General features: G+C 30.7%; 2 protein-coding genes across 3 annotated transcripts; one reads left to right on the top strand and one right to left on the bottom strand.

The window, feature by feature from the left end:
- Positions 1-2,055: 2,055 nt before the first annotated feature.
- On the bottom strand, positions 2,056-3,673 carry LOC148278893 (V-type proton ATPase 21 kDa proteolipid subunit c''-like). Its single transcript, XM_088230724.1, has one exon. It carries the CDS (start codon positions 3,573-3,575, stop codon positions 2,949-2,951), a length of 627 nt encoding a protein of 208 aa, XP_088086850.1. The 5' UTR covers positions 3,576-3,673; the 3' UTR covers positions 2,056-2,948.
- Positions 3,674-7,537: 3,864 nt separating this feature from the next.
- On the top strand, positions 7,538-12,985 carry LOC148278892 (mpv17-like protein 2). 2 transcript variants are annotated; one of them, XM_088230718.1, is made up of 3 exons: positions 7,665-8,386; positions 9,460-9,698; positions 10,731-12,985. In XM_088230718.1, exons 1-3 carry the CDS (start codon positions 8,155-8,157, stop codon positions 10,881-10,883), a joined length of 624 nt encoding a protein of 207 aa, XP_088086844.1. In that variant the 5' UTR covers positions 7,665-8,154; the 3' UTR covers positions 10,884-12,985. The 2 variants fall into 2 exon arrangements, 1 of the variants encoding a protein (XP_088086844.1); XR_015823046.1 differs by lacking the exon at positions 10,731-12,985 and having other exon boundaries at positions 7,538-9,373; positions 9,460-9,590.
- Positions 12,986-14,377: the final 1,392 nt, after the last annotated feature.

Below are 14,377 nucleotides of genomic sequence, written 5' to 3'. Positions count from 1 at the left end.
TTTCGATATATACTACATATTATTAATGTGTTTTTTTCTTTCAAAATATTACAATAATCTTGGAATGCAGTAATTGTCATATAACAAATCATGATTTTACTGAAACTACATATCGTGGGTTAATAAAGCATTAATAATAATAAATCTTTATTAACCATAATATACAATGTCATACATACAAAAAGTAATTTACCCACCAAAAACACCATTTTTTCCTTCATTAATGCTTCAAATAAAAGAGTCACGCATTCAAATCATTATATGGTTTGAATGAATCACACGTGTCTATTAGTAGCATTCAAAGAGGAATATACTAGAGGTGGGAAAAAAATAATGAAACAGTTTCACATAACAGTAAAAGAAATCAATATTATCAAATGGCTTCATGTAACTGTTTCTATAAAAAAAACAGACAAGTACCGTAGGCAAAACTGCGGCAAACCCTCCCCCCCCCCCCCCATGGAAAATAAAAAGAAGTCGAGTGTGGCCATGGGTTTGCCCACACCGTTCTAAACTGTTATTTTAGAAACAGTTCCACATATAATAAACCAGTTTTAATTACAACAGTTTCAGTGCTTCCTATCAGATTTTTGGCCAAAACTGCTCTACTGTTATTTAGAAACCAATTTATGACAGTTTTGTGAAATGGAAACTGTTACTGCTACTTTTAAATAACCAAAACACCCATCAATATACAAATGTGTTTTTAGTGAGTAACTAAAAAATACTGATTTTGAAGTTACCGGGTTGTAGTAATTACCCCAAGAAATAAACTTAAGTATATTTATATCTTCAATATGCGGTCTCATAATAGTTGACGCTATTTACAGATACCGCATAAAATTAGGAAATGGAAAATGTTTCTAAAAATGAAAAAAAATTATTATTGGTTGAAAAGTCACCATGAGAGTGCTTTGTCTGGACACAGCTTTTTTTTTTAAAGTATGACTTAAATAAAATTCAGGCTATTTGTAATAATACAAGAAAAACAAAGATTAATTCACCTTGGGCCTAACATAACAATAAAGTATAGTTATAATTTATTACCTCAATATTGTGCCTATCATTTGTTTTACATAATATTGAAGTCAAATTATTTACAAGAATAAATTCTATCTATCAAAAAACTATTTACAAAAGCACACAATAATATTATGTAAGTTTTTTTAAATTATTTGTTTCACACTCTTGACAAATTATGATAATACATTAAAACACCTTAATAAAAATACATATCTACGGGAAGTCCCCACCTTTGCTTAATTGCTTTGGAAGTATAAATGGTAACACTTTTTAACAAGGTATTAATTGTAAATTTGCCATGTAGGTATCTTGAATGATATCAATAATATGGGTATTTAAAAAATATATTTACATCTTTTTTATGGTATTCAACTGAAAAGAACAACTGGTTGTAAGGCAAGGACTCCTCGCACATTTTATACTTAACTAAGTATAATGTTTCATAGATGCGAAACTCCCTAGAGAAGTTATGAGTTAAGTGATTTTTTCCCATATCTGGGCGGAAAGAATAGTTCTGTTTCTGAAATAGAACCAGAACCCTAAATCGATGGTTACTCTTAGATGAAAACCCCGGAAAAGAAAATCGAGTGGAGATTAATCCACTTTGTAGTGTACTGGTTAGTGTGTTTACCTACCATGCCTGAGGTTCTGGGTTCAATTCCCGACGTTGAGGGGAAATAGGTGTTTTTTTTTTAATATTTCAGTCCCATAGGGAATTGTAAAGATTCATAATGACCCACATATACATACACATGTACTTACAAAATATTAAATTTGATAAACCATAAAAAACATAGGCGATTTATTTAATTATATTTTTTACTGGTATTTAACGCTTAAAAATAAATAATATTACATTGATTTTTAAAATACATACTTTATAACATTTAAGTAATACTATGCCCTTTAAGTTGTAAGGGACATGAAAAATGACTTAATTGTGATGTTTTTCTGGGTTGTCGCGTCATGTCTTATTTTTTTTTTTATAAAAAAGGAATCTTTACATTCCTATGATTTACTCTAATATTTCAATTTTGGGGCCATTTTCAACGAGTTGTAAATAACACTATTAGACAAATGGGAATCATGTTAACCCTAGACCTCCGATACGCGAGTCCGCAACAATATCCACGGGACCACAACCCGATTCATTTTGCCGACGTTTCATTGTTATAGTGTATATCAACCGGGTCGACATTAGACCGAAACATCAACAAAGAGCAATAAATACATGGCACAGAAAAACATCACAAGTATCTGAAAGCCACTGAAAACTTATGAACATTACTCAATTTAGAGCTTGAAATTACATTCCATTTGTGATTAAAAATCACATTTTTTTTCCTTATATGTATGACAAAAAAATAACTAAATACATTTAATTTCTTGATTATGTGAGTTTTTAAATGAAACATAATATCCCTTTGTCTTGATGTTACAAGAATTTGTAAAAATTTCAATGGATGCAGATGAAAAGGGAATGTGGATGTCTAGGCATTGACAGGTCTTATGACATCGATAGCTGGTTTTAGTTATCACTTCACACGCTGTAACATTCACCATTCCACCTATGTTGGAATGTTAATATATTTTTTAATTTCTGTTGAATTTTAGGAGATGAGAGCTGAAACCTATATTAACGTAGGTTAGATCCATCCAAATTATTTCACCTACTAGGCAATACCTGAAAATACTTTTTGATTTGTATACTTCTACTTAGACCAGTTGTTTTAATCAACAATTTTTAGTATGTCCAAATATTGAGAGTTTATCGGGATTAATATAAATTTAAAACAATTTGAAAAAACACTGTTGAAATTTCTAAACGATCGAGATATATTATTCTATAGAGGGTTAAATCCAGTAATACTCAAAATATTATTAATCTGTGCTATTGGGAATTTGCAGATCCGTATCGCGATAAATTAAATTTTGTTTCCCATTTTTACTTTGGATGTCATGTAAACTCCGACAATTAAACCGAAAAGCCCAATTGCAGAGCCGAAAATCTCCACTATCAGGATCTTGACAAAGAGGGCCGGATTAGCCGCATCCGAGAGAGCCGCTCCGGATCCCACAATACCGACAGCCATTCCGCAGAACAGGTTAACGAGGCCCACTGCCAAACCAGATCCGAACATCAGGTAGCCTGCCATCCAGTTGGAGGTTTTTATTTCTTCGGTCATGCCCACGGTGGTAAACTCTTCCAACAGCCCGGAGAGCACGATAGCCGTAATCAAGCCATAAATTGCAACAGCTTCGCAGAAAATAACTGATATTAAATTCTTGGTCTTGATGCGAGGAGCTTTCACTCCACCTCCGATAATGCTGACACCAGTGGTATGTATTCCTGCAGCTGCACCCACAACTGAGAGAGCTACAGATAAAGCTATTCCCAAAGAAGCCCACAAATATGGAGATGTTTCTTCCAAAAACCATCCGAAACTAACCCTTTCTCCCTGGCCAGTTAGCAGATGATAAAGAACTAAAATCGATATTATTGTAGTAGCAGATGTGATAAAGGTGTAACCCATACAGTAACGCAGTGACATTTTTGATAGAATATTAAATATCTCACCAAATTGAAATTCTGAAATGACACACAAACGTCAATATTCTGGCTCGCAGAAAACCGGGGATCGCGGATCACAAGACCAACAGTTTCGCCAACGTATAGAATATTATTTTATTCAATTAGCGGGGTTAGTATTTATTTATTCATTCATTCAAAATTACACTTGTTTAGAACATATTAAGGCTTTTTAGGGCATGCCCATGTCAAGCCGTAATAATAAAAAATAAAAAATACGTAGTAAAATTTATTAGATTAAATTATAATGACATGTGATGCAATTTAATAACAATTCAGAAAAACAAGGTATAAGTAATAAATAATAAAATTCCAAAAAATAAAATGTAAAAAAGATAGTAAGATATAAATAAATCTTAAAATATAAATTATACAAATTTAGATTCACACATTTATAAAAAAATAAAATTATCATTGAAATCAATAGAAAAATAATATTTATATATATATATATTTATATATTTATAAATATGTAAACATAATTGAAATGATAAAGGGCACATGGAGGACACTTTTCTTCCTCCTATCTTGCAGGGCCGTTTTCAAACAAATAAGGTTAAAATAATAAAACTACAATTATCTTACATTTACTTTTCCGAATGAAATTACCAGTACACTGAATAAATTATTTAATTTCAAACTATTTTGAATTAGTAAGCATAAAGCATTTTATATTTTTTTTTCTTTATCCGTGAAAGCCGTTAGAATATGTACAAACAAAAATTATTTTCAAATAAATATATTTATTTATTTACGGACTTATTCAGTCCATTAAACAACAGTAATTACGTTTTTTCTTATAATATATACGAGTTAGTTTTTAAAAAAAATATTATATGTCCGGGTACAATCAAAATAAAATATGAATAAAGAAAATTAAAGCTTGGACAAAAAAAAATTATAATAATTACTATCTCAATACAAGAACTGATATAATTTTGTGATATTTTAAATCTAGAAAGACTTGCACCAAAAAAATTAGATCATGTCTCGGGTTTACAATTCGTAACCGGCGCAACGGATCGGAATATTAAATGGCAAAAATTATTCCAGTAACGACGGTTAAGTGAAAGCTTTAGTAGTCAGCCACCTAAGTAATAATTTAATTTGAAGCGAGTATAAAATAATCTCAAAATATTTTTGATGTCCTGTATTTTAAATAGGCAAATTTCAGTTAATGGTCTTTGAAACCATCAATTATTGGTTATAGAAACGTATTTCACTGGTTTAAAATTCAAAATATTTTTATTTAAAAAACTGCAATTTCCCAGTGGTCAGCCACCTAGTTTCTAATTTCAGCCACCACAGCCCCGGTAGTCAGCCATCTTGCATTAATTATGTGTTTCATTGGGAACTTTGCTGTTTTTGGGCAAATGCTGAACGTCGTTAATCTCCTTAAAAACAGTCAGCTAGGTAGGTAAAACATGGCATGAAGGATTCACGAAAAGGTGCCCATCTTCGGTTTATCGTGCACTCGAAGGAAATGGTTCAGAGAACTGTAAGATTTATTTTTTAAAAAAGGAAACGATATTTTACTGGACCCCTTCCGTATTTTTAAATTGGCGGTTTTCTTACAAAAAATTTAATACCCTTTTGAACTGCTTTTTTGTGAAGAAAAAAAAAACACATTTTGCCAAGTTTTTCCTCTTCTTCAGAGGTAAAGATAGTATCATCCATGCATTCATGCCCCTTTTCAGCATGACCGTGAAAACAATCATGTGGGGTTCCTATGGATACTTCAAACTGTTAACATATCACTCGAATGCCAACTTTGTCATCGCGGGTGGCCTTTCAAGCATTCGATATTGAATTCTCTTCATTTTGACGTAGCAAACGCTTTTTTGATTCCATGCTTTATAAAAAAATACACTTAAGAATAAAATGTAGATACGCAAGTATCTTAAGGAGAAAAAATCAAGACCTTCAATGTTATTTTTATGCTGTAAATAGGGTGGCTGTCACAGAGTCGAAAAATCATATTCTTAGCCACAGACAATATTTAATTTTTTAATGCGACTGACTGTAGGACTCGTGCAAATAAATTCACTTGTGGTGATTTTTCCATATGCAGAATACCAGAAACTATCTAATACAATTGAAAATATTAATTTATTACTCCTAACAGAAAAATCTAATGGTCAACCTCATGGTCAGCACATTTGCCTACCATGCAAGATGTCTCGGGCTTGATTACCGACATGGTTGATATAAAATATTTCTTGAAAAGGTATTTTCACTCCAGAATATTCATCGTCCCTGGACTGGTACCTGAATCGTAAGACTGATCATCTTACCTTTATGTAGCAAAAAATAATCACAATATGCTGCGATTGGTGTACCAATGCAGTGCCCTATGCACCATTAGGTGCGGAAAAGGAATGATTATGATGATATAGAAGGGAGACCAGATGAACGAGGCGTATTCTAAAAGAGTACGAACAAGTGACCAATAGAGTTCTTTGACTGTATACATATATATCAATAAAGACACTGGATGTTCTGTTAACAAAACCATAGATTAAGTGACTTGTCTATCATTAAATCAATATGCTCGTTAAAGATAAGTTTACAGTCCATAATAACTCCAAGGTTCTTAATATACTTTACTACATCTAAATTAATGATTTCGGTTTTGTAATCAAAAGAGGTGGGTTTTTTAAGTCTATTAAAATACATTTTTATATAGGGTTAACTGGTGGCCACTTTACACACTGTGTTACATTCACCATTCTGCCTTTGTTCCAACATTCACATTTCCCCAACTCTTCTATTTGTTGACTTTTGAGAATTAAAAGAGCTGAAACCTTTATCATGTGGGTGAGATTCATCTGGTCCATCTATTTCACCTACGAGGCAACGCCAGAAAACCATTTTTCAATATTCATATTTCTCATACCAATTAGTTTTATCAACAATGTTTTAGTTATGTCCAAACAGCCCTGGGGTGGTATTCTGAATCTTCTCTACCAATGGGTAACTCTTTATAACCTAAAAATTTTTTACGTCAACAAACATCAAAAATGGCCTTCAGTATTTCTGTGCCTAGGTGGTGTTGGATAGAGACAGGAAAAGTAATTCTCATATATTTCTGATAGACTTTCCGATCTTTATACGGGTATAATCTCAGCATCTGCCTGTGTTCCCCGCTCAGCCTCGTCTCTGGCCTCGCCGCTTGTCCTTCGCGCCAATTAGGACTTGTACATATGACATTTAGCCAGTGTTGCCAATTTAGCGACATCGTCGCATGATTAAGCGACATTTTGCCATTGAAAACGAATTTTTAATTTTTTTAGCGACAAATAAATTCTAGCGACTTTTAAGCGAGCTGTCAAAAGTTAAAGTTAAAGTAAAAATGGAATCACTTGTGATGAAGAAATTTCATTTCTTAAAATAAAGAAAAGAATAGGAAGACTGACATTTCTAGTTTAATTGATTAAAATTAAATATTTTTGTCATTAATATGACATGTAATTACATTTAACGATATGATATTATGTGATATTACTTACTTTTAATAAAAATTATAATTATTTTATTTTATTTTACACTGTTATAAAAATACGTAATGCGTAATGTATTCATACCTTTTTGTTATAATGCATATGGCTATAGAGATGCTATTTTACTATTTTGCATAGCATATGCGTTCCGTATTTTTTTTGTTAATATAATATATATGGTGTCTGTTTTTTTTTAATTAAGAGTAGTTCATCACACTTAAATATTTTTGCTATTAATATTAAGGTAAAAATCATTAATTACTGACTATATTTTTATCAGTAGCACCGATTTTTTTTTTATCTAATTTAATTTACTTTCGACATTACTTACTTTTACCAGTTTAATTTCTATTAGATAAAAACTAAACATGTTTTTTTTAATTACTTAAAAGGACTTGAAGGTAATCGTGCAAACTGCCGCCAAAAATACCATCAGCAACCCCCCTTCTCCCTTCGCCACCACCCCCCCCTCCGTCTAACATCTGAAGATTTAGCGACTTTTGAACCTCCGTTTAGCGACATTTGCTCGTGACGAGTTGGCAACACTGCATTTGGCATAATCTGTGACATTTGGTTTCTGTCACGTGCACACTGTAAATTTGCAGATGTGTCACATGCTAGTAGTATTTTCAATTTTTATCATAAAAAATCTTTCTTTATATTATCACGGGTCCACTGATCGTCACCTTAATAATATAACTGCGTAACTTATCGCTCTAACATCAGTAGATCATTATTTATAATGATGATTAATGAAATCAGTCTCAGCACAATGTTGTTATCTAAAATAATATTGTATCTATTAATACGCTGAAGGATTATGAATACTAAAAAGAAAATAGTTCGACATTCAGTTTGAAGTTACTTAGTCTCGAGATGACGATGCCTCTGATTTATTTTTATAGCAATGTGATTCAAATCATCAGTTAGTTATATTCAAGAGTCTTAAGATTGGCATGCCTAAGCTCTTTTTTAAATATTGTGTCAATTATCTCATTTAAAGTAATTTTTGTACATAAAAAAGTGGTAACTTTCTCATCAATGGCTTTTAAGTGTATTTTTTCAAAGGTTCCTATTCTTCCATCTCGCTTTGTGGTACTTTTTAGAGAAAAAACTACGTTTAATAAACATGTGCGTAGTTTGTTTGGAAAATACCTTATATTAACCAACACAATTAGTTCGGGTGTATTAATGGGTATTGGTGATATGATACAGCAAGAAATAGAATACAGACAACGTATTCTACCCCGCCGTTATGAATGGGATCGTGTTGGTGCGAAAAATAATTTAACCCTTAAACCCTATCCTGTTATTCAAATTAGTGTTGTAATTTTCATTTTAATACAACAAACCCATTGGCAGATGTTAAAATAAATATGAAAACCAAAATATGTTCATTTATAAATTCAATTAAATAATTTTTAGAAAGTTGAGTTGTCTGGCTTGGTAGTTAGGTTCTTTGATTAATTTCTCTCTCAATTAAGTTTCTGTTTAATGAAATACATACCTAGTAATTTTTAAATGTATATATTTTGTATTCTATTCATAAAAATATAATTATATAATAATACTCGTATAATGGTGCATACCTATATTGTTTTTTTTTCAATTTCTAATTATGTAAAAAAAAACAAGTGACGTCTTGCAATGATGGTTTTTCTATTATCTTTAAATAAATATTCTTATATTTACAAATAAACTAAAAAAAAATTCAAATAGATAATAAATAAAACAAACATTTTGAAGTACCTACTACCCGTTAATATTTTCTTTATTAAAATACTAAAGTATCAATAATCCAGTACATTTAATTAAAGTCTAGATTTTTAGATGGAGGCTGAAGATGACTCATTAAATACTGATGCGGAAGTGCTTAAAGTAGTCCATTATTGGATTGAAAACTGGAGATACTTAGGAAGGAATGAAGTTTGAAGGTTCACCATACATGGACTTGCTGAGAAAATGTGCATAAATGTTTTTTTTTTCATAAATCTTATGTGATGTAATAATAAAGTATGGAAATACTTCAAAATATTTTATTTAAATTACTCATGACTGAAGATTCCGCAAAAGAGTGGTATATTCAAATCATGAAACCTCTCCATCAAAAATCTACCAAAGTTAAAAATTGTTCAACTACGATGAACATCTTTCTAATATTAGTGTGGTTTTGTCTATAATAAAAAGTGTTACATTGCTACAAGAATGTATGAAGTCAATGCAATGCCGAAACAATCAAGTTCTTTATATGTTTTAAATGGTTAGGGTTTTTGGGTTAAATTCAATAAGTAATAATTCTCTATTGTGTATGTCACATTGTTAAACATAATTTCTAATATTTTTCAGGTCGCATGTTTATTATTGGTCTCATTCAAGGTACACCGCAACATTGGTTTTATTTATACTTAGATAAATTCTTGCCAGGAACTGCTATTAAAACGATTGCCAAAAAAATTATTGTCGATCAGTTAATGGCCTCGACATTTTGTATTGTACTTTTCTTCACTGGAATGGGACTTATGGAGGGAAAAAGCTTAGAAGGATGCATGTCAGAATTAAGACAAAAGTTCTTGACCGTCTATATAGTTAGTAATGCTTTACTTCTATATTCCATGTAATCATTAACCTTATTTTATGTAGATAAATGTGCATAATATCATTCCAATTTGAATATTTACATCACAAGCTACTAAGTATAAGTGACATTGAAATTTCAATTCCTTCTAAGTTCAATGAAGAAATCCACAAAAGAATAATAAATTTTTTATTGTTACATCTAGTATTATGTATTTTTTCCATCACAGAATTCAGTTTCATCATTTCATTGGAATGTTTCTCTTGAACCCGTGTAACATGCTTGATTGGTATTTAAAATGCTATTCGAGATCAATCAGGTATTTTTTACTTAATTCTATTCAAGGCCACACTGATCAGAATTCTAAACAAGAAATTTTATATGTAGCTTATTTTGTAAATTTTAACTTCATGTATTACACGGTTCATTTTCTGACTCAGAATATTTCTGTGGGCATGCGCAGTAAGTAATGTGCAATAAATACGCGTTATATTCACAAAAATGGGCTTAGGCGCGCACAGATTCTGAATGGAACGGAGGCGATCTTTTTGATTTTTACACAGAATTAGTTGATTTTGTGTAAAAAATAGCATCAAAATTAGGACACGTTTCAAAATTTTGCATTCGCATTTCTAACTCAAAATCCAAACTTTCTAATCAGTTTTCTGATCCATATTATACAGCTTTATGTTATTTATTGAAAATTCTTGATAGAATTCCATTATAATTATCTTTTTCATATAAGTTTTAAAATAAAATACCTGGTACACTTCCACTTACTTATTTAACTAATTGACAATATCACCTCATGGGCATCTTCAGACTGGTAGCAAATATATATTTGCTTATTTTAAATACACAGTTTTTAGATTCATTTATTATTTCACCAGTCTTTTCTTATAGATGTTAGAGTCTGAGCTCTCTGTATATAAAGCCTTTTAGTTTAGTACAAAGTCAAATCATATTGTATTTAGATTATTTTGAAAAAAAAAATCTAATTATTTATAAGTTTTGTTGAATAATTATGAATTTAACTTTTCAGACAGATTGGTGTGTTTGGCCTCCTACGCAGTTCATCAATTTCTATTTCATCCCCGGAAAGTTCAGAGTTCTTTATATTAATGGTGTAACCATGCTGTATAATATATTTTTGTCCTATATAAAGCATGTTGATTCTTCACATGTTAAGTCTTAGGTGTTTATTTTTGACAGAATTTTTAAGGATGTGAAATATAATACTTTTAAAGTCATCTTTTTATTGTTTTATAAGGAAGTATGTGTGTATATTTATTTTTACTTCTTAAAATCAATCAATCGATAGGATTTTATGTCCATACATACTTGCAACCTATTCTTGTCAATATTATCTATCTAGTCAAATTCAAATTATTTATATTTTGTGTATCGGGTACAAAATAAAATAAGTTTTATTTTACATGCTTTCAGAATAGAGCATCTATTATATTTTTAGATATACCAAATATATTTAGTAATTTATATGTATTATTAATAAATAATCATAGAAGTTCATATGTATTTTATTTGCATATGAATATACTTATACTAAAATGACATGAAATTGCTGTATGCGATAAATAAATATTATTAGTAACGGGTATTATAAGGTGCATATTTTTAATTATTCTATGCACAAAAATTCCTTTTAAATATCTAGATAATATTATTTGTGACAAAGTAATAATTTAAACCTTTCCTAGTCGACACTCATCATTCAAATTTTAGTTTATGAGTTTTCACATACCCTATGTATGTATGTAAGTAATTTTATTGAATTAGGTACATTTACATTTATAATCTAAACATGAGGACTGTGTGTTTTATGAGTATTTTTCTGGGATAAGCAAACATGGAGCAAATATTTTCTTGTTCATGATATTAAAAGTATTTGTTAATAATGTTATGTTTGCAAGTGTTTTAGAAATTCAAATAAACAAAATATTATAAATTGATGCAATATATTTGGATATGTTAATATTTTATGTAATATAATATGTACTGTTGTAATCAATAAATACATACGAGGTGACAATCAAAAGAAACCGGACCAATATTTTAAAAATATATTTAATTCATTATTTTACAAAAAATGTTTAATAACCTTTTAAGTACTGTCCATTGGAGCCAATGTATTTGTCCAATATTCTATTCCATTGATGAAAACATTTTTGAAATAAGTCTTCCATGGTGCTTGACCTCAGTCGTTTATTTCTTCGCCTCAGCAAACAGTGGCAAAACACTATCCTTTCGTTACTCTTTTAATGAGATGCAGTAAAAAGATGTCGCAAATGGCTAGATTGGGTGAATAGGGAGAGTGAAAAATTGGCTTATGAGAGGGCTGTGTGAGAACAAATTTGGCAGTCACCCCTTTCATCTCTAAATCTTTACTTAAAAATCCCTGCACTGAACTCCAAGTCACTCCAGATAGCTTCACAACTTATTTGATGATCTGTCGTCGGTTTTCCAGAATGCTTTGGTCAATTTTAGCGACATTTTCATTGGTTCGGCCCATTGAAGGATGCCCAGAGCGAGGTTGGTCATCAATTAATATTTTGCCTCTTTGAAAATGGGAAAACCACTCAAATCAAAACATTATGTTTGTAGACCGTTGTTAACATTTCAAGAGTTTCTGTGCCAGTTTTCCCGAGAAAAACTTCATGGCCGCGCTTGATCATCCATCGAAAAAACAACAGTCTCAAAAAACTTACAAAAACTCCTACCACAAAAATGGACCGGTTACTTTTGGGTATCCCCTCGTAAATATTTGATGCCTGCAATTTAACTATTTGAATCCACAGCTGGTGAAACGATTTAATAATCGTAAAAAAGTCAAATTTTATCCCTAATAAGAATAAAAAGAGTGCCTCTCAAAAAATACATGCTACTGTTTTATATAGGTCCTTATTAAAAAAAAATATGTATAAAAGTTTTTACTATAATCCTTTCTGCTTTATGTAAACTGTAATGAATTTTCAACATATTATTTACTGAAGGCCAGTTGCAATGAAAAAGTATTATTAAAGCAAAAGTTATAATTGTTACATTTTTGTAAAAAAGTATGTAATTCGTTTGATGAAAACGTGGGTGCAACTGGCACCAAGCATAATTTTTATTCTGTGATCAACTGTATTATTTTTTAACTTATTTTCAAAATATAATATTTATAAAAGTTCTAGTATTAATTTTGGAGCTAAAAATTGTTGTCAAAGATGTTTATTATTTATTTTTCACTGTTATCATTTTGAAAAAAAATATATTTATCTTTTATTTATTTGTTAATACATGTGTATTGTTTTCTTCATTTTTATCTAGCGTAAAATATATAAACATTTATTTTGTATGTTTTTCCCCCAAATATTTATTTATTTATTTAATTTTACAATACGCCCAAGGGGCATTTACAAAAAATATACAGGTAAGCACAAACATAGTGGGTAAAAATTTAAAAGATAAACAACGCTTTTTCGTACCTATACATGTAGAAACAATAAAAAGCATACTGCCATGCAAAATTAAAAGTAAAACTTTACATAGTAAAAAAGAAAAAAAAAATAAAATGAAATGGATTTAAGAAAAGTAATTGAATTAAAAAGCAAATAGTAAATAACTTGTAAAGAATTCAAACAAAAAAATAAACACATTTACATATACTTATAAGTATAAAAAAAATGGTATCAACAAATTATTGTTAAAAACAAATAATAAAAATTAGTTTACAGTCTAGTATATATAAGACAATAACATAATATCTGGTACACAAAAATATTCGATACATCAATTTCAGAAGAAGATAATAATAAATAATAATACACATCAAAAACAGAGAAAGAATTGTATGAAAAAGAAAGTTTTATTACGACATTAATAATTAGTTTCAAACAGTGCATTTAAGAACATTTTAAAATTGATAATTGTCATATTAAAAATGTCTATTTCACAAGTAAATTTGTTGGCTAAGGAATGTAAACGCGGAATCGGAGTGTCGTGCATAGTTAGTAGCTACGTATGTACTCGTTGCAAACAACTCCGTACTTCTAGTGACTCGATTAGGTATTTTAAAGTTAATGAGATTCAGGAGTTCACAACAATCGAGCTCCGAATTTAAAATTTAAAATAAAAAAAGGTCATTTATTGATATGACAACACCTTGCCGATAAAAAGCATGAATAAAATACAATCAACAAAACTATCGGCCACTAGGTCAGAAGTTTTATTTGGATCTAATGGAGCAGTAAATCGTAATATGTGTGACTATATTGCACTGACTATACTCCTTGAACTTTCACCTTACCACATACGCCGCAGTCAGGCTTCCCAGTGTGAACAGGAGGCTACCCTCCCAGGCAGGGCCAAAAGACAAAACTGGGAGATAGGGGCAGGATTGCGCCGACTGAAAGTCAAACAATAAAAAGACTCTCCACCTGGTCCAAGCGGTGTAGAGGCGAAGGTAGTCAGCGGGCAGAGCAGAGCGAAGACCGGAGAACACACAGATGGAATTAAAGTTATAAGCTCAAATAATTTATTCTTTAAAAAATCACACATCATAAATGGACGAGCTTGGAGGTGTGGGTCATAAAGCTCGGCGAGTGGCCTGGTGTGGAGGGTGTCATACTACCTCCACGTCAGCTGCAGGTCTCGTAAACACCGGCGCGCATCGCCTGTATGAGCCAT

This window comes from Micrasema longulum, unplaced genomic scaffold, assembly GCF_059751315.1.
Source record: "Micrasema longulum isolate JH-2025_06_02 unplaced genomic scaffold, ASM5975131v1 h1tg000811l, whole genome shotgun sequence".
Classification (NCBI taxonomy): domain Eukaryota; kingdom Metazoa; phylum Arthropoda; class Insecta; order Trichoptera; family Brachycentridae; genus Micrasema; species Micrasema longulum.
Note: the sequence above shows the minus strand (reverse complement) of the source record. Positions and strands in the feature narration are given on the sequence as shown.